This window comes from Pleurodeles waltl, chromosome 10, assembly GCF_031143425.1.
Source record: "Pleurodeles waltl isolate 20211129_DDA chromosome 10, aPleWal1.hap1.20221129, whole genome shotgun sequence".
Lineage (NCBI taxonomy): Eukaryota > Metazoa > Chordata > Amphibia > Caudata > Salamandridae > Pleurodeles > Pleurodeles waltl.
Window position 1 is genome coordinate 167,369,575 of NC_090449.1, and position 23,422 is coordinate 167,392,996.

Below are 23,422 nucleotides of genomic sequence, written 5' to 3' on the forward strand. Positions count from 1 at the left end.
CAAACATGCCAATCCTGAAAAAGCCAATTACACATACAATTTACACAGGGAGCACTTTCACTTTAGCACTGGTCAGCAGTGATAAAGTGTTCTGAGTACCAAAAACATTGAAAACAAAGTCCAGCACACAGCCAAATCATAGGAAGCAGAGGCAAAAAGTCAGGGGAGTCCACGCCAAGGATGCCAGGTCTAACAAACACTATATAAAGATAATGGATAATGAACAGGCAGCTACGCCTAAAGCAGGAGTACAGCTACAGGTATAGCCCGGGAGTTATTATCTCTGTATGGGAGGAGATCAGGGCAGCTTTGCCCTGTACCTTTCCATTTCTCCTTTTCCCTTTCCCTGAGCCTATCACCCTTGTCCCCCAACCCCTCTTCCTTCCCCTCCCTTCACTTTCTTTTCCCAGGGAGAAAACCTGGTGACGGATTGCACAATTAAATCCCTTTCTGGGAATTCCGCAGAAAGTGGCAGCACTTGTTTAAACTGGATACAACACGCTTTCATTTAAAATTTGCACACTGCATTATGGCCATGCAGGATTTCTATGATAGACCACGAACGACTTTATGTATGTGGTAATTGTATAGTACAAACCTAGGCGAAAGGCTAAAGAGAGTGTACATGATTATGGGCCAAGATACAGTAAAGAGTATTTGCAGGGGTAGCTTGCTTCTGATAGTGGGAGTGGATGGTTACTGTTAAATGACACATGTTCTTTAAAGAGATGTGTCTTCATCTCATTCATAAACTGAAGCTGTATTGGAGCTACCCTGATGGTTTACAGAGATGCCATTCCATATTCTGGCTGTATAGATAGAGAAGGCCTTTGCCTAGATTCTACACTTCTGTGTTTCCAGTCTGAAGGTGTCATGGCAGTGGGTGTATTAAGAGCCACAAGAATTAGTGAGCTTGGCAGCCAGAATTAAAATGTAAAATGCTGATCTGAAAAAAAAGAAGTATTACTATGTAAAACTAATAGTGTACAAAGTAACACAAAGGCACTAATCGTTGGGTACCAATAATTGGCAGAGTTTAGTTCTTTTCCTACATTTAGGCTTTAGCACTGCCCCTCCCTCCAACCAACATTGTAATTTTGCCTTGTAAGCACTGGCTTCTGCTGAGAATGGATGCAAATTGCACGTTAGGAGTTCATCCAGTGAGGTCGTGGCTTTGAAATTGGATGTATACATTTTTTTAAAATTAAAAACAGTAATAGAAGACCCAAGTTTCATGTGAAAATCCAAACACTGAGAACTTTGCCACTTTACAGTTGTTATTAGTGTATTTGTGATCATTTCAGGACGTTAGTGAGAGCAACCCTGAAATTTCGCAAGCATATGCAGACCATCCTTCAAAATCAGGAGGAGGTAAAAAGACCTTTTTCTGGTTCGCAGAGCTTGTAGAAGGGAACGCCAGACATGACATTTAGACCCAGCTTATGACCAGCACTGGTCAAATATCCATCATTAAGAATATCTGCCAGTGTCTGAGTCTGCCAGGCAGAAGCAACTTGGAACCCAAGGGAGTAATGCAGGCCTCTGCAACCTGGGGGTTTATGGGTCCATCACCCTCCAAGGGGACCCCTTTCAGCCTAAGGTCTGTGCATTGCAATGAGGTAAGGGAGTCTCGAGGGTCCCTCTTCACATTCTGCAGGAGGACTCTGTCATTTTACGGTACTCCACTGCTTGGAACAGTTCCATACTTAAGAACTTCAAGTTGATTCCTTGGCATCAGGGTTTCCCAATGATATTTATATTATTTCAGAAAGCCGGTAGTAGCAGTCTAACTGATGGCATTTTCGGAAGAGCTAGGATCATTAATACCTAATTTTTTAAGCCAAAAACCTTTGACCTTTAGCACAATTGACATTTTCCTGACTGTTTTACCATCAGTTCAACCAAGAAGAATCCAAAATGGCAGCCACTTTGTAGAAAACTGCCTTACCGATCTGTGTGCAGCCCTTCCTCATAAACCTCACGTGCTTCCTTTATTATTGCCACAAGAGCATGCTGACCAATCTATCTGCAGCCCTTCCTCATAACCCTCATGTGCTTCCTTTTTTGTTGTCACAGGTGTGACTAAAACCTATGGATTCTTTGCTACTGAATACAAGTTCTATTTCCCACAAGCTACTTCGGCGAGGACACGACCCCTTGCTCAAGGCTCAAAAAACTTTACAGGTGAAAACTGCTAATTTATTAATTAAAAAAAAGATATAGAGCACAACAAGCATATGTGCGAAAAAATCATAAACGTGCAACAGTACCTCTAAAACGAAATCTCCTCGTTGGGCTTGCCTTGCCTGGCTACCGCACCAGTACAAGGAGAGAGGATTGCTTGATCCAGGCTGCCTCTGAATATTTCATGCGGGGAGAATGATGCGCCAGCCGGAGGGCGAGATTTAATGCCAGAATTAATGCCCAGACTGGGAGATCACTCTTCATTAAATCCTAAGGGTTGGCTGGAACAGCTAACAGTAGTTAAATGCTCTTCAGGTGAAAGTAATATGATAAATTATGCAAGCCTTGGTAAATAGCAAAAAAGGAGGTATCACTTGAAAGGGCCCCCTGGTGATCATGAAGCCGACATATTATATCGAAATAGTTGCTCCTTTAATTCTCAGTCAATTTCTGCATTTTGTTATAGATATAGGCTGCCTTTTCTGAGCCTTCTGCCCTCACATTGTGTTATGTTTACGGACCGAAAACGCTCCCTAAACATAGCAGAATGTGCGGACAGGAGGTTGAGAAAGCCGTTAAAACCTTTTGATTTCAAATACTATACAAATGCAGAATATTAGAGGATCAAAGGAGTTAAACAAAAACTAGCTTTCCACCAGAGGTCATATATAGAAATAATTTGGAATCCTCGTGGGAGCTTGTGGTTAATGCCTTGTTTTGAGGGTTAGAGGCTGGTAAAGTTTTGTCCTAGCACGTTGTCTGGTAAGGTTTGTACTACTCTTGATCATACAAGAAAGCCTTGCTGCACACCACGGTGGTCATTTTGTCTTTGGCAATGTGTAACCAAGTTCTATAGTGGGAAAGATTTTCCTTGGCCCAGGTGGCCTGATCTCTGGCTCTATACATTCATTTATGGATAGTGAATCAAAAGTTGGTGATGTCAGCAGGTGACTGCATTTCCACCCACATAGATGATGTTCCTCACTCTTAATGGAGCAGTTCTCTGAAATTATTATTTTCCTTTACCGCCTCTTAGTGAGTGGTGGGGAAATATGTGTGGCTATGCTCATGTGATCATTTGAGGATAGTGTTAATCAACGCAGGGTGGATTACAGTGTAACACCACTCATCTTTGTGTTAGCACTCAATTGCCCTTCACTAGCTCAGACTAGTCATGGGGGCCAGAAAAGCAAAGAGGGCACATTTCTGAGGATATTAATCTGTGGATTATGAGGATGCTAACAAATATATCAAAATTATAGTAAATGAGGCAATAATGTTTTAAAGGATAGTGCATCTGGAGCTAATGTGTGTACACTAAGCACCGCACACTATGGTGCATACAGTCAAATGTACACAGGTGAAGACCTTTTAATAATAGCACTTGGACAGCTAATGCATGCAAGTAAAACGTTTTAATTTACTATGTATGTTCTTGAGCAACTGATTCTCTACATTTTACACCCTCTGAACAATTGGAGAAGGAACTGCAGTTTGTTAGTGCTTAGATACGACATTAACTGCTTTAAGGGGGATATATTAGCAAATATTGAGACAGGGATTCCACACAATGGCAGTGGGTTGCCAAATGTTATTACTTTGGGGAGTTGTGCTTCACTGCCCTCCTACTCCACATACTGGGATACTGGGATACTGGGGTTCTGGAGCCTTTTTCCTTTTTGTGTCCGTGTGATGATCCTTCATGTGCTTCTCCTGGGGGGGGGAGGGGGGAATGGTCCAGTAGGGTGCAACTTATTCATGGACCATATGCCATGTTATCACCTGGAAGTGACAGTGGAGCAGGGGAATTGCATCTCTTAGTCTGCGGGGAGGGACGGTGATGGGGGGGGCGACACCACCTTTTTTTTATTACCATCTCCTAGGGAAATGGTAGTTGGTGACACACAACAGCCAACAAATCCATTCACCCTAATCACCTAAATGTGCTGGCAGATTCTTTCGGCGGGCATAATCCGAGGTAAATAGCTTGACAACCTAACTCTTATTTCCTTTAGCTCCCCTAGTCTCTTCATGAGAGTAGATCATGGACATTGAACTCCCTGGATGGGGAAAGACTGACTTCATCGTCCAGACACTCTATCTAAAGCTAGGTATGTGGCTGGCTGGAAGGGGCACTGACATGCTGGTCCTGCAGATCCTCCAGCATTTGGGCCCAATGGACTGTACAGCTACAGGTGTGGCCAATAAGGCCACCGGACCCTTTTAGGGAGGGTGTATTGAATCGGTTACCTAGTTTCGAGCTTATATACTATGTTGTTTCCGTGTATGCATTTCTTATACTCTGGCGCTATGTAAAATATAAACATTGCAGTTGCAGATTCAGCTTGTTGGCTCTTGTGCCTCTTCCTGGGGTGGGGATGTAAACAAACAGAAGTACAATTACCTCTTTCTCAGTGACTATTGGATATGATTTTATGTATTTGTCTGACAGGTTGTAACAAGTTTTGCAATATTCAAAAATGTCAAGTGGGTTGATCTGTAATTTAAGTCACTGGAAAGCTACTGCCTCAGTGAACATCTAACACTGAGGTCTCTGTGTGATTCTGGATGACTACACTCTTCGACAATGTGCTAGGTTGTGACTACTAGGTGGTTATGTTTATGGTTGCCTGGTCACAAAAATTATTTGCACACGTGAGTCTCATATAAAAAGAGTGAGCCAACATAAGACAGAGTTAGTCAAGGGAGGGAAAGGGAGAGTAGGAATGGTAGGTTAATCTTATCATATGAAGCTATGCTTTTAAGCATTGGTTATTCTAGATGGTTTATGAAAGCAAACAGATTAGAGAATACAAACACATTGTAGAACACAATGTGAAGAAATTAGTGCAGCGTTTTTGAAAATATGTGTTTTTGTCTTTGTTGAGCAATGATAGAACAATTTATTAAAAATAAAAAGTCCTTAATTCCGTTGTCATTGCTTTTGTGTTGGAATGTTTCTGGGGCAGTGTTAGACTTCGCATCCTTGGTGTGGTCTCCCCTAACTTTTTGCCTCTGCTTCCCAGGTTGTTTCTCTGTGCTGGACTCTATTTTTGCTATTTTGTTTGTTCTGGACACTTTACTACTGCTGACCAGTGCTAAAGTGTAAGTGTTCCCTGTATTAATTATATGTGTAATTGGCTTTCCACGACTGGCATATTTGATTTACTAGTAAGTACCTGGTAAAGTGCACTGGAGGTGCCTAGGGCCTGTGAATCAAATGCTATTAGTGGGCCTTATCATGTAGTGTGCCACCCACATGATAAGCCCTGTAAACATGGTTCAGACCTGTAACTGCAGTGTCTGTGTGTGCAGTTTTAAACTGCCAATTCGACCTGGCAAGCCCAGGCCTAAACCTTCCCTTTTTCTTCATGTAATGCACCCCTAAGGTATGACCATAGGTAGCCCCATGGGCAGGGTGCAGTGTATGTTAAAGGTGGGACATGTACTGATGTCTTTTACATGTCTTAACAGTAAAATACTCCTAAATTCAGTTTTCACTGTTGCAAGGCCTATCTGTCTCATAGGTTAACATTGGGGATGCCTCAAAATATTATTAAAGTGAAGATCCCATTGGGAGCAGATAGAAATAAGGAGTATAGGGTCTCTGAACTCCCAATTTAAAAATACATCTTTTAGTAAAGTTTGTTTTTAGATTGTCTGTTTGAAAATGCCACTTTTAGAAAGTAGGCGTTCTCTTGCTTAAACCATTATGTGACTCTGCTTGTTTGTGTATTGCCTGTCTGGGTCAGACTGACAGTTGGACTGTTTGCTAATCTCCTCCAGAAAGTGACACAAAGGAAGCTAGGGTGTATCCTGCATATCCCGATGAGCTATCTGGGCTGGAGGGAAAAAGAGGAGTGATCACTTACACCTGAATGGGCTGTGCCTCCCCTCACACAATGCAGTCTCCAACCCCCTGTTGTGAGTCTGGAGCCTGGCCTGGGCAAGGCAGGATCTTACAAACAAGAGAGACTTTCCTTTGACGTTTGCCAAGTTCAAAGGCAGAAAGGGGTATACATATTGGACCAAAACCCCCTGGAAATCAGATTACTTCTGGAACCAAAAGGAACCTCTGCCAAGTATAAGAACTGGAGAGCTGGAAGAGGAGTACTGTCCCTTTGCCAGTGACTGCTTTGCTGGGTTGGCCTGCAGTAGCTGCTTCAGCCTGAGAGAGGACAAAGACTGACTTTTGGGTGACTTCCCACTGGTGAAGAATCTCAAGGACTTAAACTGAGCTTGCCTCCTGTTGTTGAAGTCTCAGGGACATCAAAGACTTCTCTCTGCTGAGACTCCTGCCCTGCCAAGTGGTGCCCTAACCTGTCTCTGGGCCCTTGAAAGGTGAAGCTGGTGGAAAAGGACAGAAATTCATGCACAGAAGACCGTGCGGGGAAACTTTCGATGCACCAACCTCGCGGCTAAAATTGATGCTCCACTGCATTGTGGCTAGGAGATCGATGCATTGCGGATGGAGAAGCAACATGCAACACTCGCTGGCAGTTGCTGATAACAACACAAGCCCCATGTAGCACGGTTTCCTGACATCATGTGACCGGATTTCGAACAGAACATCGTTGGACGTTAAAAATCAATGCAAAGCCTGCCCGGACCCGAGGTGCCCGCCTGGGAATCGACACATCGCTCTCTTGCGGGAGAGAGAAAATGACACACGCCGACCCGACCAGAGAAGGAACAACGCACAGTCTTGATTGTGAGTGAGAAATCGACGAATTGATGGTCTTTTCCGATGACCGCTCACCTGTGCGTCTTTATTTTTTACGCTAACCAGGTACCTTATATAACAACAGCATTCTCAATGTTTTCTATGGATTAAGACTCTTATTATTTTTAAAATTCATATCTTGACTTGTGTATCGTGAATTTTTGTGGTTTTGTTCTTGTTTGATTTAGATAAATATTACCTATTTTTCTAAACTGGTGTGGTGTCCATTTTGTAGTCTTTTCACTGTACTGCTGCATGTGTTGGTACAAATACTTGGCACATTGCTTCTAGGGTTAAGCCTTTCTGCTCATGCCAAGCTACCAAGGGGGTGAGCGGGTGTTAACCAGGTGTGTTTCTCCTTTACCCTGACTAGAGTGAGGGTCCCTGCCTGGACGGAGTGTAAACTGACTGCCAATCAGAGACCCCATTTCTTATAGGCAGTAAGTTAATCATTTCTTGGAGGTGAGAAACACTTTTTGTTTAGTTTACAAGACTTAAATTGTTTCAGGAAATGGGGGTGGACCCTGCTGGGAGAAAAATAAATGAAAGAACAAAGATTGGAGCTTTGTGGAAAAAAGAGATGGGAAAAGAGCAGGCAAGTAAGTAGGAAAGAGTGAAGACAGAAAGAACATGACTAGATAGATTGAGAAATATGGCTAGATTCACTTAACAAAAGCGTTAAAGATAAACAGCTATGGCATGCATATGCTTAAATTGTTTTGGTGAGCCACACATCCCTATAGACACATTTTAGTATTCCTGTGGGTTTTCCGAATGGCAGAAATGTGCAAAATCACATTTTCTTATAAGATTTTGCTCTCTATCCTCCACCCACTTGAATCATGGGAGGTACTCTTTCATTTCACACATTGGGTAGGCATTATATCCTGCTTTTCACAAGGATACTTTTTATGCTTTTGAGGATGGTAATTGTCCTGTAAAGTATATGAATGCCTGCAAAATATTGAGACCTATTCATAAAAGATAAATTTGCTTATGTAGATCTCCTAAATTGTAGATCAACTCCTACTCCTAGGTTGAAATCTCTTCATGGATGGATTTGCCATTTGCATGTGTAGAGTTACTCACAGATATAGACCTATGGGTCCTCCTACTCAAATGAGGGTGTAAAAACTCTTAAGCCTGGATTTACAGCCAAAATGTACTACTAGTACTTTTAGTGCCTGCTGTGGAGACCTCTGCCACTTGGAAGGAGATCTCCACCTTTATAAAGTAATCAGCAATTTAAAGAAAATTAGGGCCTCATTTACAAGTTTTTGCTGCAGGGCAGCGCAGCAAGTCATTTTACTGGGCTGCCTGCGTCAAAATCGAATCGGCAGGAATGCGCCATATTAATGAAATACAGCACATTCCTGTCCCTTCTGCCTGCTCACAAATTAGTGCCTACCGCCAAAGCAGGCACCTTTGCACCATGTTGCAAGGGAGTATGCATTGTTAGCATGATTGTTTTTGTGCAGGAAGGAAAACCTTCATGCATAAAAACACTCAATAGAGGTGTTTTCCTCTTTCTATGTGTGCTGCAGAATGCTTTGCTTTGCACTGCCTTACCTTACCCCTTATCTATGAGGCCATGAAAGGCTACACAGGGTGACTGTGCGTCACCTCATAGGTATAACTGAGAGGCCTGCGCCACTGGAACATCATAAAAAGTGATGCTCTGGTAGCGCAGGCCTTCTGTAAATGAGGCCCTTAGTTTGAAATGAAAAGAAATGCAGATTATTAGTCTTACAGTATAAAAATAACAGTAAACAGGAACCGCACACTTGCACTGAAAGTTAACATATTCAATTTGTACTTATGGTATTTTTAAACATTTTATTTCACTTATTTAAAATGATAACTTTTCTTCTCCACCTTTACAGAATTATTTGTGTTAAATTTAACACAGTTTTGGACGGAAGTTATGTATTATTTTATTTGTAATTTGAATTAAAACAGGAGTTTTAATTTACAATATATGTTATTGATATGTTATTATGTGTATTAAAAGATGAACATTTCTTATGTATTTGAAAAAATATTACAAAATAAACTTAAACTGAACGTACTAATATTATGATAATAATTAATTCAACATGTTATATCATTTACATATTAAATAATTTAATTCATTTTGTACATTTCTTGTACGTTAGTGATATTGCCTGTCTTTTATACCTATGGAAGTGTATTGCTGTACCAATGGTTAGCCATGTGTGGTGCTTGACTTAAAAAAGGCTGCACTGAATTGGAGTACATTAGATCCTCTTTTGCTAGTAGAAGTACTGTATTAAATTTACATGTGTATTTTACAAATTTCAATTGTCTTAACTTTTAAGATGATGCGTGCTTTGTATTAGCATGTCCCTCCCTAAACTTTTTCACTTCCCTGTAACCCCACACCTTTTGTAGCAATTATTCCCCAATTTCAACACCTACCATATATCTCTACCACATTTACTACAAAATCTACACTGTTGTGGGTGAAGATCTCAGCAACAGGGGCAGAGATTTTTGTACCAAAAAGATAGGTGGGTTAGAGGCAGAGATCTCTGGCCAGAGGCTTGTGAATTTCATTTTGGGGTATGAAAAGTAGTACTACTTTTCGTACACCAAAATGTCTTTTGTGAATAGGACCTATTGCTGGTTCCCTACATTTTTCTGAATTGTCACCCAACAACACTCCAACTTCCATACCAGACATAGATTTAATCTATTTAACAAACCACAAATCTGGTGCATTGTACATATGGTAGTAATTCTAATAGGTGAGCAGAAGTATCCACTCATATTGACTTTGCCCCTAAGGATCATGGCATTTGTGCCAGCAGAGATATGTGCACACAAAATACCTTCTTCCATACAAAAAAGAAAGCCTGATAAGGAGGGAGAGTGATTGATAGATAGATAGATAGATAGATAGATAGATAGATAGATAGATAGATAGATATTTTCTGGCTATATGATCAGTGAATTGGTTTTTGCAGCTTTAGTCCCAACTGGGCTTCTAATTATTTAAACATTTCTTATAATTGATGTAATCGACCTTTTTGAGTTAGGGGAGTCATGGTCAGTTTTGCAAATTCCATTGTATCAAAATGAGGCAGACAAAAGTATGACAGACATTATCATGCCACACTCTAGGATCTGATGAAGGATAGCAAAAAGATGTATTAAATTATCATTAGAAACTGAGAATTCCAAATAATTCAAATCCATATGATCCTTCTGAGACAATTACAATGAGGAAAACGTTATAAAAAAGCACTTTCACAGACTTTATCTTAGCTCCCCTTGACCAATCTCCAACATTTCAGAATCATCTCTCAGGTAAATAAGAATTTTAATTCTAAATTTGGTAAAGATTGGTAAAGGAGGCAAAGTTTGCAAAAGTCCAAGACGCCGGGGCTTATTTACAAGAGGCCTGTGCCACCGGTGCGTCACTTTCTGTGATGTACTAGAGGTGCTGATTGCTGACCCATAACTACAGGGCCATGCAAAGCCACTTCACCTGGTTTTACATGGCCTGGTAGATATGGAGTAAGGCAATGAAGCACTAGTTGCTGCATTGCCTTACTTTGCATCCGGGAGGCATTCCATGAGTGTTGCGGTGGGTGTCCCCATGATGACACCCATGGATTTTGACGCATTCCCAGATTTACAAGGTTTTGTAAACCTGGGAATGTGTCAAAGGCCTACGCCTCCCCAAGACTGCATAAGGGTGACGCAACGGGGGAAATAACATTATGGCTCCCCGTTTTTTCCTCTTTCTATGTGTTCTGTATTCTGCAACACACATAGAAGGGGGAAAACGTCTCTCCTGATTATTCTTGTGCAGGAAGGTGTACCTTCCTGCACAGAAACAATCATCCCCAAAACACATGCATCCCTGCACCATGGTGCAAGGGTGCCTGCGTTAGCGTATGGCAGCAATTTGTGCATCAGCGCAGGGGACAGGGACAGGAATGCACTGTATGTTGAAGATACGTTGCATTCCTGCCATTTTGTTTTGACACAGGGCAGCACAGCAAGATGGCTTGAGCTGCTGCCATGCACCAAAAGCTTGTAAATGAGGCCCTAAATTTAGAACTCCTTCTGTGAATTTTGTTCAGACTAAAATTAAGCAACGTGTATGTCATGGTGTTTTCGGTACAAAAAATATCCTACAAGGCAGAATGTTTAGAACTGGTTGAGAATCATGGATACAAATGGGATGTATCACACATAAGGAGTAGGTTGCTAGTGCCGCTTCAGAACTCTTCAACAAACTTTCCAGAGAAAAATTGCGTAGGCATCTCTGACTACATGGACATAATAATTAGTACACACCTCTTGCCATGTGCCGTTAACAGCTACATGCTTACTTCGTAATGAGAATTGTAAAAATGGCCCACAATCAAATGGTACAAGTCAGGTTTTGTATAGGTGAGTGGTACAAACATGAAATGAAAAGGTCCACTACCAAAAGTTGCAAACTGTGCTTGGTGTTATATGTATGAAACACACAATACAAAGTTTCACCACATGAACGGTGTCACCCATGCACACGGTCCACAGTGCAAAGCTCTGTCCCATTTGTAGGACGCTGAGTGGTACCCAAAGAGCACAGCCAGAGCCAATTATCTGGGGTCAATGTCATGCACATACCACAACCCACAGGCCTTGACTGATGCACTTAAGTGGCACACAGTTCTGGCACACAGTTCATGGCTAGAGTCGATACTGCATGTTAGTGAGAAGATTTATTTATAGTTGTTCAGACACCCCATGTCAGCCACTGGCTGCATGGTTCAGCTCACAGCTTGCTCTACTCACTGACTTAAATGGTTGTCCATCAGCCATGGTTGCTGCGCATGGCACAAAGTGCATGTGAAGTACTTATAAAAGTAGTTTCTATCCACAATATGCAGTAGTCCCTCCTGACTAAACCTACCTCTACCCTGCCTGAGCCGCTCCAGTGGCTCACTCCTTCCTCCGTCCTATTTTTTTTTTTTAAATGAATTTATTATTTTTATATTGGGCCTTTTAGTTTTGAAATGCTACCAGGCCGCTTACTGCACATATATTTGCTGTTTTGATTTCCATGGAGCACAGTCGGGCACCATCTACATCTTCCGCAGCATGTTTTATGTTAGCGTGCCCCGGTACAATTGGTAACTGCATGTCATAATGTATGTGTGTGCATATGTCAATACACATATGTCGTGACACATGCTCACATGGCATCCACCATGGGTTCCTTGACAATTTGGCTGCCTTGTGTATGCATCACCATGGATCTGCATGCATTTGCTATCACGTGCCGCGACCAAAAATACTTTGTCAAAGCCAATAGATCAGCACTCACCTTTAAAGTCAAGACCCACTGACTTTGCTGTGCTTATTTATTTTAAAGATGACTTTCCTCTCTTTTAATCAGGCATAACGTGAGGGTAAAACTGAGTTAATGAAATGAACATCGACAGCCCTATGTAGGCTTCAAACTAAAATTCCAGTGCTATTCATTTTATTTTGGTGGGATTCATAAAACCATCCAGTACAAACAGAAATCCCTTGGGGAACTTATATGTCACGAACAGACACAAAACTGTAACACACAAAACACACCATCAGAGAAACACGCAATATGTATTACAATACTATCACCACCAACACAGGCAAGCATCTTTCTGAGTCTGCCGAGTTTTGCCAACTGGAAAGGCCTTCACATTTAAAAGAGATTACTTTGCCTTTTGCCACTAGAAATTACAGCAGGTATTCCTTTCATGTGACTGTGAATCACAAAAGCCTTATATTTTGCCCTTACACACTACAAGACGAAAGGGAGGATTAAATATTTTTTTTGTGCAAAGCACTGAAGCAACCAAGGTTGGTGCTTTGTATTACGCAAGGAAGAGGCAGTCTTGTCTATTGAAAATGGTCTGCTGCTAGTGTCGGTCCCTGCGCTGGTGCACAAACAGGAGGCCTAGCACCATGTACATCCTTTACACCACGGTGCTGAGGTGTGGTTGTGCTGTGTAGCATAGAATTTGTACAGGCAGCAGTGCAAAGTCTATGCTAGACAAATGCTTATACCTTCCACACACTGTGTGTGAGCTGCACCGTGCAGCACACATACAATGTGTGTAATGTTTGGAGAAGTTAAGGCCTCAAGCACTGTGGATGCTTGCACCGATTTGTCAAGTTACACCTCAGTAACGCTCTCTTGATGCAAAGTAGTATAAAGCAGCGCAAAGTTTAGTTTGTGATGAGAAAGGAGCACCTTTCCAGTGCAAAATACCATTGGCACTGAAAAGTAAATACCATTGCAAGAGTTTGCACCACTTTGTGTCACTTTGGGGGTTATTCTAACTTTGGAGGAGGTGTTAATCCGTCCCAAAAGTGACGGAAAAGTGACGGATTTACCACCAGCCGTATTACGAGTCCATTATATCCTATGGAACTCGTAATACGGCTGGTGGTATATCCGTCACTTTACCGTCACTTTTGGGACGGATTAACACTCCTCCAAAGTTAGAATAACCCCCTTTGTGTACTGCTGCTAAGGAGCAAACACTCGTCCTAGTATATCTTGCTCACTCTGTTATAGTTGTTAATTGTTAATTACTTACTTTTTCAGTATTTGCTTTAAGGTACACAGTAACCCACATTTTATTTTTAAGACATTTCCTTAAAAGAAATACTGGAGTGTATAGATCTCCTGCAAGAAATAAACTTCAATAACTTTACCTAACTCTCTAGAAAAAAGTGCTTATGGTTGCATAAGGTTGAGTGGCTCTCAATAGTTTTCTTGTTTACTTATTCTAAATCTCTGGCCCAGGCCTATCTCCTATCTCTTGTGTGTGGCCCTTGAATCTGAAAAGGAGTCCGTTATCTCAAACTCATGGTCTCCTTGGACGTGTCCTGCAACCGCCAGCGAGTTCTTCGCTAAACGATGCAGAGATATCCTTCATTGAGACAAGACCTTTCTAGATCCAGTTGACTGACTAGCAATTCGCTCTCCACCTGAGCCAAATGAATGCAATTCACCTATCTGCCCCTTAACCAAACAAACAAAATTCCTTTTATTTGCAATGACTGCAGTCCCAATTCAATCACCAGGCTGCACAGTTCAGCATTCAAGGAGCTCCACACATCAGGGCGCTGATTTACCCACATGAAGAGCTACTTTAATACCAAAAGCTTATTTTCAAATTCAGCAATTTAAACATGAAATCCAATGAATTGTGCTGCTGAGGTCGAATGCCAGATCTGCTCAGTTGAAGATTGGATTGGGAAACCCTTATTTCTGAGCAGTGCTGCGCAGGCTCTGTGGTTGGCTGCTTTCACAGTAAATAACACCCACCTCACAGCGGGGAATAGACTTCCAGCGATGGGATTTTTTCCAGGATTTATGCAGTTTTCTAAAAGTGTTTCCTTATTCCAGAGCCACATTAACTTTGAAGTCTGTGTCAGCTCACATTACCGAACTGCTCTGCAAAGGGCAAGCCATGTGTGAAACCTCTCAGAAGGTGAAACTAAACCCAGGCACCCAAACTAAATTCAACTCCTCTAAAAATAAAAAGGTTCAAAAAGATGTGCCAACAAATCATGAAAACGTCAAGCTTATACTGGATACTAAATGAAATGGGGCTCTTTGAGGGGGCAATGCACTACATGTACATTAAAATGTGTTCTATTTGGAAACATTTGACAACAATTTATGTTTCTCCCAATGTGTTTGTTTTGTGGAGAGTGTAGGTCAAAGGTTTCTTGCGAATGTCAAAACATGTCCCATGATGTGTCAGCTTCGGACCTTTTGCCGGATTTCCTTCATAGTACTTGCAATAGTTGTACCTCCAGTTTAAAATTTCAAGTGTGTGGTAATTTATTATCATGCATAACTGGCAACATCAGTTTGATGATGACACCAGCTCACTGATTACTTGTTGATCAAACCAAACCATTAATGAGAGCAAGTATTTGAAACTTAGAGGTCATTCATGGCATCAGGGGGTTGATGTCAACATCCCCGGAAGATACACAGAAATCTATAATCTACTATTGCCATGCAGCAGTTAAGCAATTCGCAAGAAAAAAATGAAAACAGAGCCCAAACTCACCGACTTGCAGTATCTTGTTGAAAATCAATTTTCAAGAGAGCAAGGCTCACACAACTGTGGGTCATTTTGAAATTGGTAGGGGTTATATCTTTCACAAAAAATCTATTTTAAATGTATTTTGTAGGCATTTTCTCGTCTCGTTTGTCGCTTGGTCTCTTAACAGGCTATTTTAGCAGTCATGCCCACATGCAGCATGGGCCTAGCATGCAGGGGCATGCGTTGGGATTGTAAAGCGCTAATGCAATACTGTTCTGCTGTAATCTACAGACATATATATTTAATTTGTATATATATTTATGTACATATAAATATATATACAGATATATATATTTCTCTAGGATTGTTATTATCTCAGGTTTTATTTTGGAAGCAGGCAGGGCTCAGAAAGATTTTTTTGTAGCATAGTCTACCGACCAGACATGTACATCGCCTTACTCCTGCGCTTTTTCTCCAGACGGCGCTGGCGTTTCTCCTCCCGGCGCCGGGCCTCCTCGGCCTCTTGGTGCTGTCGGCACTTATGGAAGTTCTCTACCACCACCCCTACGAACATGTTGAGCACGAAGAAGCTGACGATGAGCAGGAAGGAGATGAAGTAGAGGAGCATCCAAGGGTTGTTGTTCCGCACTGGCTGAAAGTAGGTAGAAAAAGAGGAGCCAGTCAGTTTGGACAGAAGAGGAGAATAGGGGGTGGTGTGCGGACAATGCATTGGTTGGATTAATCAGCTGTTACCTGGGTTGGATAGTAAGGAAGGGGCTTCAGAAAGAGTGTGAGTCACTTAAGCTGACAGATCTTTAATCAATGAAATATTTGAGTGCAGTAAATCTTTGTGGTGGTAGGAATTGGATGATAATTTTTCATATGTTATTGCATAAATTGAGTCCAATGCAGAGGTTGGCCAGCTTACAAAAACTGCTTAATTGGAGCTGTTTGTTTCTTGCTTTTGCTAACATGAACAGATATGCTATTTAGAACAAAAAAATGAGCTTGTGGTGGTTTGCTATGTTGATTATTTTATTTTTATGCCAATTTGTGCTGTCTCCCAGCAGAAAGAATCAACTGTCGTTTTAAGTCCATTGTCAATATTTAAAACTGTGATAAATGGTACACCTGTAAAAAGTAGCATAGGCCAAACAAATATACTTAGCTACGTATTTTTTTAATCCATCCCTGTGTATAAGGAGAAGAAACAACATTGGGTTGGTATAAAAGTTCCCCTGCACTCTATTGTTTTGAGGTGGGAAAACTGAACAAAGGAGACAAATATATTATATTCGAATACAGGAATTAAAAAAGCAAGCTACCCAGGGACGTCACTCATTGCACATTCCTTCTGAGTTATAGGCTGAGAAGAGGTCCTGGGGTCATAAATCGGAGCTGTACTGGTGCTTGTTGGGGGACCAGAACTTACCTACAAAATGCAAAATACTAAACCAGTTAGCCTGAATGCTTAGTGGTTTAGTTTGTGGGAATAGGAAATGGAACTTTGGAATATGATCAGTTTTTACAGGTAGCAATACCTTGCATCATGCTTGATTTAACAAAATAAAAGCTAAATAAGCAATGCATGTCAAATTATGATCCTCTATGGATTCTGATATTGTAATCAGGGTCAAATTCAGTAACAGACCCTATAAGTGTTTTCCTCCGGGCATCAGAGATCATAAAGCTAAACGTTTACCATTTCTTGGTACAAAATATTGTAATGCAAGCGTTACATTGATGCATCTCCTTCAAGATGGAGAACAAAGAGAGAGAAGAGTGTAGCACGAGGGATCTGAAGGTGAGTAGAAGCAGATTTCTTCCTCAATGTCCATGATCGTGTTGGGATCATCTAGAGCTGTCAGACGACTGGCTGTAAAGTAAATCCAACTGTGTGCAGGAGCCAAATACCTCAAATAGGTTGTCAAGAAAACATATATTTTTTATTTTTGATGGGCCAAACTTCACTGACATTGATATGTGGGAGTTGAGGTTAAAGGTGGATTTGAGGAGGTTACCTCTGAAATAAAGGTGAATTAGAGGAGGCTCCCCATGAAGCTATTGTGACAAACAAAATAAAACTGTTGGAATATTTTCTTGCTAACTGGGTCAAGGTCATGAGATTTAATAATGGCTTTCTTTATTTTCACCTACTTAAATTTACAACAAAGAACACAGATTTTTTAAAACTTTACGTTGGATTTTGAGCCACACAAACAGATATTGTTAAAAAAACAATTGCCTTTAGCAAACTGATGTCTATTGGTGATACTGCGCTGAATGATAGTTTGCAATGAAATATTTGTAAAAAAAAACGTACAATGAGTCATCATTCATTATCAAAAATGTCACATGTTTTAGTTAGCTGTAATGCTGTTGGTTTGACAGTATTGTGATATTTTATCCACTATCCCTGTGATTGTAATGACATGACAAAACTGGTTTTCTGATATTTACTATCACGGAGGGAACCAGATTACTGCTATTATTGGATCTTTATGGGCACTGACGCATGATCTGTAACTATTGGGGAGTAGTATTCATTGAGGAATCTATTGTGGTCATGATATCTGTTTATTAATGTTTTTTGTACCCTGAAGACATAAGTTCCCCCAAATTTCTCACTCAGATTTGATCTCATCTCTTTGATGATATTGGCTCATTTATAATTACTGCCTTATGGCAAATGCTTTACAAACATTGATTAAACAAACAATTTTAGTCAAGAGTGATATTTATACCCCTTCATACCTGAACATCAATGGCTACTGCATCTAGGCCATCATACATGATGTTTACCCAGCCATCCTTGGAGGACAGAACAAACAATGACATCAGTGCCTGGAAGGAAAAGACATATGCACTTAACTCATTCTGATCCTTAACTCATACAGAAGGTTGCTGACTGGCAGCAATACATTTGAAGGAAAAAAAGTGGAAGGGCATAAAGTTTTTCTATTGATGTCCCCGCTAGAAATACCCTATGCCACTCTTGCATACTACAATGAAAGGTTTTGCCAATATAGTTCTGCCTGTTTCTAAGGCACAGTTCCTGAGATATGTACTTCTGCCCAATAAGATCTGCACAGTTCTGTAGAAACGATAGCTCATACATTTATGTTTTACCTTTGCTTTCTTTTTTCGCTCTCTAACACCTATTATGGAAAACAAACTGCAAGTATCAAAGTTTAGAACATTAAGAAAACATGAGGTTACTTACCTGCCATGTATCAACTTGAGAGTTGCTATTTGGTTTGACCGGGTTTCTAAATCTGATTTTAAAGTTGGACATTTCCTTTTTTTAAAACATTTTTACTAAAGTTTTGCAGATAGAAAGCAGCATATTACGAGGATTCTGTGCAGAGCAATAATCTAGGCCTCGGAATAACTGATGAGACCAACGATAGCATATTAAATAGCATTCAAATACTCGAATACAGAGGATAAGGCATAAACCAATAGTATAAATTAATGCGTTTCAACAGATATAAAGTCCATTCAATACCTGACAGTGCCTAATAGAAATGCCACCATTTCCATGAAGCCATTCATAGCTACACCCACCTAAGATGAAATACGAATAGGGAATTGTCAGGACCAAGTTTTTAGGAGGGAAGAGACCAACACATGCCTAACCCTAAAAAGCCAGCAAATCCTTCATTTTAGCATCAAAAAATCAATTGGTCCCCCACCCCCACTCACAGACCTGTTATTTTACCCTAACAGTTCTCTAAAACTAAGATCCGCTAATTACATTCCTGTGAGCATCCACTCTAAGAGAGGTGCTCAATCCAATTGCCCTTTTTGCTTCTATTTTATCATAGAGCCATTTCCAAATTAAAGTTGGCCAACAGCCTGACAAACCACTGCTGAAAAGTTGAAGGATCCTTGTCAAGCCATAGTGACGCAATGCACAAGCACACCACTGCCTTGGCTATAAATATAAATGTCTAAGCATCATCAGGAACAACTTCACTATGAACGCTCAGCTGGATAAGTTGAGGGGTTAATTCAATATCAATACCCAAGCAAGAGTAAAAAAATCAGATATCCCTCTGCACAACAGTTCTAGGTGCAGACAACTGCTGAACATGTGTGTGGCGTCTCCCTCTGGAATTTGGCAGCAGGACATGTAATACCTGTTGTCCTTCCCCAGCTGGCCATTCTATGGGGCATCTAGTACAAATCATAGAACATCTTATAGTGTTGTGTCCGTAGGTTTGCTGACAGCAATGTGATACAGGCCAACTCTAATGATTCTAAAAAAGCGCAGTCTGTCAGCCTCCAGTCTATTCTGCCATTTTCCCAATTGTCTTTTGAGATCGTCAGAGCAAGGGTATACAAATCACAAACAAAATCACTATACAGGTACCTGATGGAATAAGACTCGCTCTGAATCAACTGATCAAGCAGCTCTATCTTCTGAAAACCCCAAGCACCCCCTCACTCCCATTGTGGGTTAGACATTCCCAGATTTGTAAATACTTAAAAAAATCATGCTGGAGTATTTCAAATCTACCCTGCAATTCCTCAAATGAAATTAAAAAGAACTATCCAAATCGCCCAACCTCTCTATTCCATGGAAATCCCAATCTGACACAGAGGAGCCTCAGAAGATATCAGGTGGTAACAGGTTTCTTTGCAAGGGAGGATAGTGATGAAAATGTCCCAAACCCAGTTCTCTACGGTGCGAGAGCCAAATCCTATGAGCACCATATATGGTGTTAAACCGTACTTTCTTCAAGTAGCTGGGTTCCACCCACCAAAGAAAACTTCCCCTAGCCTCTTTCCCCAGCAAAACCTCATGCATAGATGGAATTCCACCCACTGTGCCATCAAACGCCTCCCCTCCCCCTTTTTAAATCCGGAACTGCCCAGCCACCTCTATCCCTAGGTAAGGTTAAGTATTTAAGTATTTAAACACCCCTTCTGGCCTTTGAATATGTCCACATAAACCGTATCATCATATTATTCATAACTTTAAACCGACAATTAATAAATTTGAGGGGGATACCTCAGAAGAAATACAATATTTTCTGTAAGAAAATCATCTTGATAATATTGCTGCAATCCACTACTATGTAGCAATTTATGACTACCTGAGTTTTACTTCTGTTACTCAGTTAGCCTGAGAAGGTTCCTAAAGTCTGTGCAGGGTCTTCAATTTGCCTTAAAGCCTCTGGGGGACAAGATGTCACGAATGCCCCATCATCTGCATGAGCAATCACTTTGGTGTCCCTACCCTGAAAATGCATTCAGGAAATCAAGGGATTTATCTCCAATTTCGAGATAAGGGTGTTGATATAAGATGCAAATAATAAAGGGAAACAAGGACTTCCCTGCCTGGTGCCATGTTGATTTGAATTACACCTGAATGTCTCCTCTTAGAAATAGTCTTGCAGTTGGTTTATGATACAGTGCTCTCACTGCTTTAACAAAGCCCGGCCAAATTCCATAGCACCCCAAAGCTAACCACAAAAAAATCCAAGGAAACCCTATCAAAAGCTTTTTCTGCATCTAGCAAAGGCATAGGGCTCCCAGAGACCGCCACTGCATCAAAAAGCATTATAACATGGCAGGTGTAGTCTGTCATTCCCCTCCCAGGAATACACCAGGGGGAGACTAGTTTACCAATGACCTGCCCCAGACATGAGGCTAGGATTTTATTATGAAGTTTTGTGTCGTCTTCCTTATTTCAGAGTGGATGTTTTTTTGCCTAGCTCGAACCACCAGCTGGTGGCCAACCCATTCACTATATTTGTACCTCTCCCTTTTCCATACCATAAATTTCTCAGCAGCCTTCTTACTCAAAATGTCTGTTATTACAGCCCCAGCCCGGGCTACCTTCGCATGAGATTCATCAACATCTGCCCCGATGGAGGCAGCTGAGATTAATGGAGACTCCACACCTCAAGGACCGTGTAGAGCTCAGTAAGCCACAACCTTTCATTATTTTTGATGAGACAGTCCGAAATTAAGAGTTTCCCCATGAATACCAGTCTTAAAGGCATCCCTAATTGTGCCTACAGAGGCGGTCCCTCAATTAATCTCCAGCAATTCTAGAATCCAGCAACTCATATGATGTATATAACTTTCATGAAGGAGAAGTGCCCGATCAAAAGTTCAGTCCTGGATCATAGGCTGCAGACCGTTCCCCGCGAATCCTAGCACCAATGGAATATGGTCGGACATGACTCTGGGAAAATTTTCAATCTTAGCCCTCTGAAAAAAGAGTATGTGAAACCAACATGTAGTCCAGGCAGGTATGGATTCTATGTGGTGCAGAAGAGTAGGTATACCCCAGATCTGGCTTTTTAAGTTTGTACCAGGCATCGGTCAGCCCATGATTATTTCCTAGGTGGATTAAATACTCAAAACGTACAAATATAGAAGATGGGTTATCACGAAATTTCTGCATGTGAACGCCCTTTTTACCCTAGTAACGGTTTATGGGTAAGCCGTTGATGACCCGACATGGTTTGAATGGTTGAATAACTAACTGGCCCTCTGGTCTACTCTGATCGCACCTTGCGGGGACTTTAACTTTAATGGCAAAGAGGGCTGGTTAGATAGAGGGGCTTGTTATCATACAGGCCGTAAAGCTAAAACTGGACATTCCAACGTTAGAAGAGCCCTCTGGGATTAATTCTGTAAGTGTTCCATGGAGGATGTTTGCTTGAAGTATGACGCTGGATGGGCCCAGCATGGTTCTAAACAGAAAAAGATAGGTGAGGCAGTGGCACTTCCTCCTTTGAGATGTGTGTTGTGTTCTGTTGGTTTTTGTTATATCATGATCAGCCACTAGTTTAACCAGCTGTACATCCATTCATGCAGCTGTTCTCTATAAACAGGAAAATTCAAGTAGAAAGTGTAGGTGTATGAAAGTCAGTTGGAAGAAGACAGCAGGCACAAGGTGATGACTCACAAATATAAAGTGTTTTTGTACTCTGAAATACAAGGGCATAGTAAAATATTGTATTAAAGTAAAAAGCCAGATTTGTAGCAATTGATAAAGAAACACAAGTAGGAAAGTGAGAAGGCAAGTCCGTTTTCAATGGTTGTACACATCGTAATTTAACAAGCAGAGTAACATTTTGAAGTAAGACATTTGAAGGTCACCAGCTACCGGTGGTCGCTACTATGGGCCATATGTACTAAAGCATTTTCCCATAGACACAGAATGGATAAAACCCTTTGGTACATCTGGCCCTAAGTTCCTTCAAACTGTATGAGATTTCCAACTTTGAGATTAACTAGTATTTCTCGATTCGCTATCACGAGCGAGTGGCATCGTTAGTCGGTCACTTGTCACAACTGTGACCGAATGGTACCCCTGTGAGTCCTTTGCCTGCCCTCTAGAGGCATCAGTAATATTTTGATTTAAAAAGTAATATTTTTACCATTGTTCTATCCAATTTTGCGATGTCACAATGACCAACACAGTGAGATGTCACTTCCTATGGTATAATCCATGGTCCGTGGCATGCCTTATGTCACTCTGTTACCCCATTTTTAGGAGATGTGATACCACTGAATATTTAAATTAAACTGAATCATAGAGGAGAAACCTGCACACCTCATTGCATTGTAGGGCCGAATTCATTTGAGCTATAGACCACCAAAAAATTTACAATAACATCTCAAGGGGACCAACTACAAATGCAAATATAATCAACAAAAGATGCAATTTCCTAAAGAACATATTTCCTGCTTTTGTAAAGCAGAAGGGCGGAAACTATATTACCATCAGGTCGAAACATGCAGTAAACTGATTTCACACAAATGTTCCTGCTTATATAATAATTGGAGAAAATACTTATTCGTGTGTTTTCAAATGTGAAATGCTACACGAACTTTCAAACAGAATAATTTACCCTTTTATTAAGAGTAGTAAAATATTGTACAGTCCACTGCTTCTATATTTTTTCAAAAACGTTTATTCATAGATTTAAGTTGCTTTTGAGTCATTGTTGAATGCTCAATTAAAAAAGTTGTAAGCCTTATATATGTTATGTACATTTTCACAGTCCCTTACCTTTTTTTAGTCAAGGAGCAAAAATATTCCTGTAATTTAAATTAGAGCAGTTGCTACATTCACGAATCTGTAAGCACCTAAAATGTAGCAGATAAGTTAGCCCGGTTATTTTGGCCCAGTTAAAGGTTTTGTAGACATAGCCCAGATCAATATACCAATTAAATATAAATACATACATATATCGTTAAATAAATAAATACAGTTGCTAAATTGGAACATAAAATGAGAGCATATGGCTCATTGATGTATGTAACTACCATCTGAGGATGACATCTTTGACTTCTAAAGCGTACGCCTTATATCATCTTACCATATTAATTTTGCAAATTCTCTCTAAACCTGCAGTGCCTTTGCAGTCTGAACACAGTAGAAACTTCTTTAACCAAGGTTTTATGACCC

The 23,422-nt window shown here is 40.8% G+C and overlaps 1 protein-coding gene across 4 annotated transcripts in view; it reads right to left on the minus strand.

Moving 5' to 3' along the window:
• CACNA1H (calcium voltage-gated channel subunit alpha1 H) overlaps positions 1 to 23,422 on the minus strand; it is a 731,062-nt gene that overhangs the window by 163,941 nt on the left and 543,699 nt on the right. For 2 of the 4 annotated variants that reach the window (XM_069210130.1, XM_069210128.1), the window contains exons 22-23: positions 17,740 to 17,829; positions 15,445 to 15,637 (exon numbers count right to left, since the gene is read on the minus strand). In XM_069210130.1, coding sequence (XP_069066231.1) covers positions 15,445 to 15,637; positions 17,740 to 17,829 — 283 coding nt within the window. Of the gene's footprint in view, positions 1 to 15,423; positions 15,638 to 17,739; positions 17,830 to 23,422 lie in introns of all 4 variants that reach the window. The other 2 variants (XM_069210129.1, XM_069210127.1) reach the window with 1 other exon arrangement.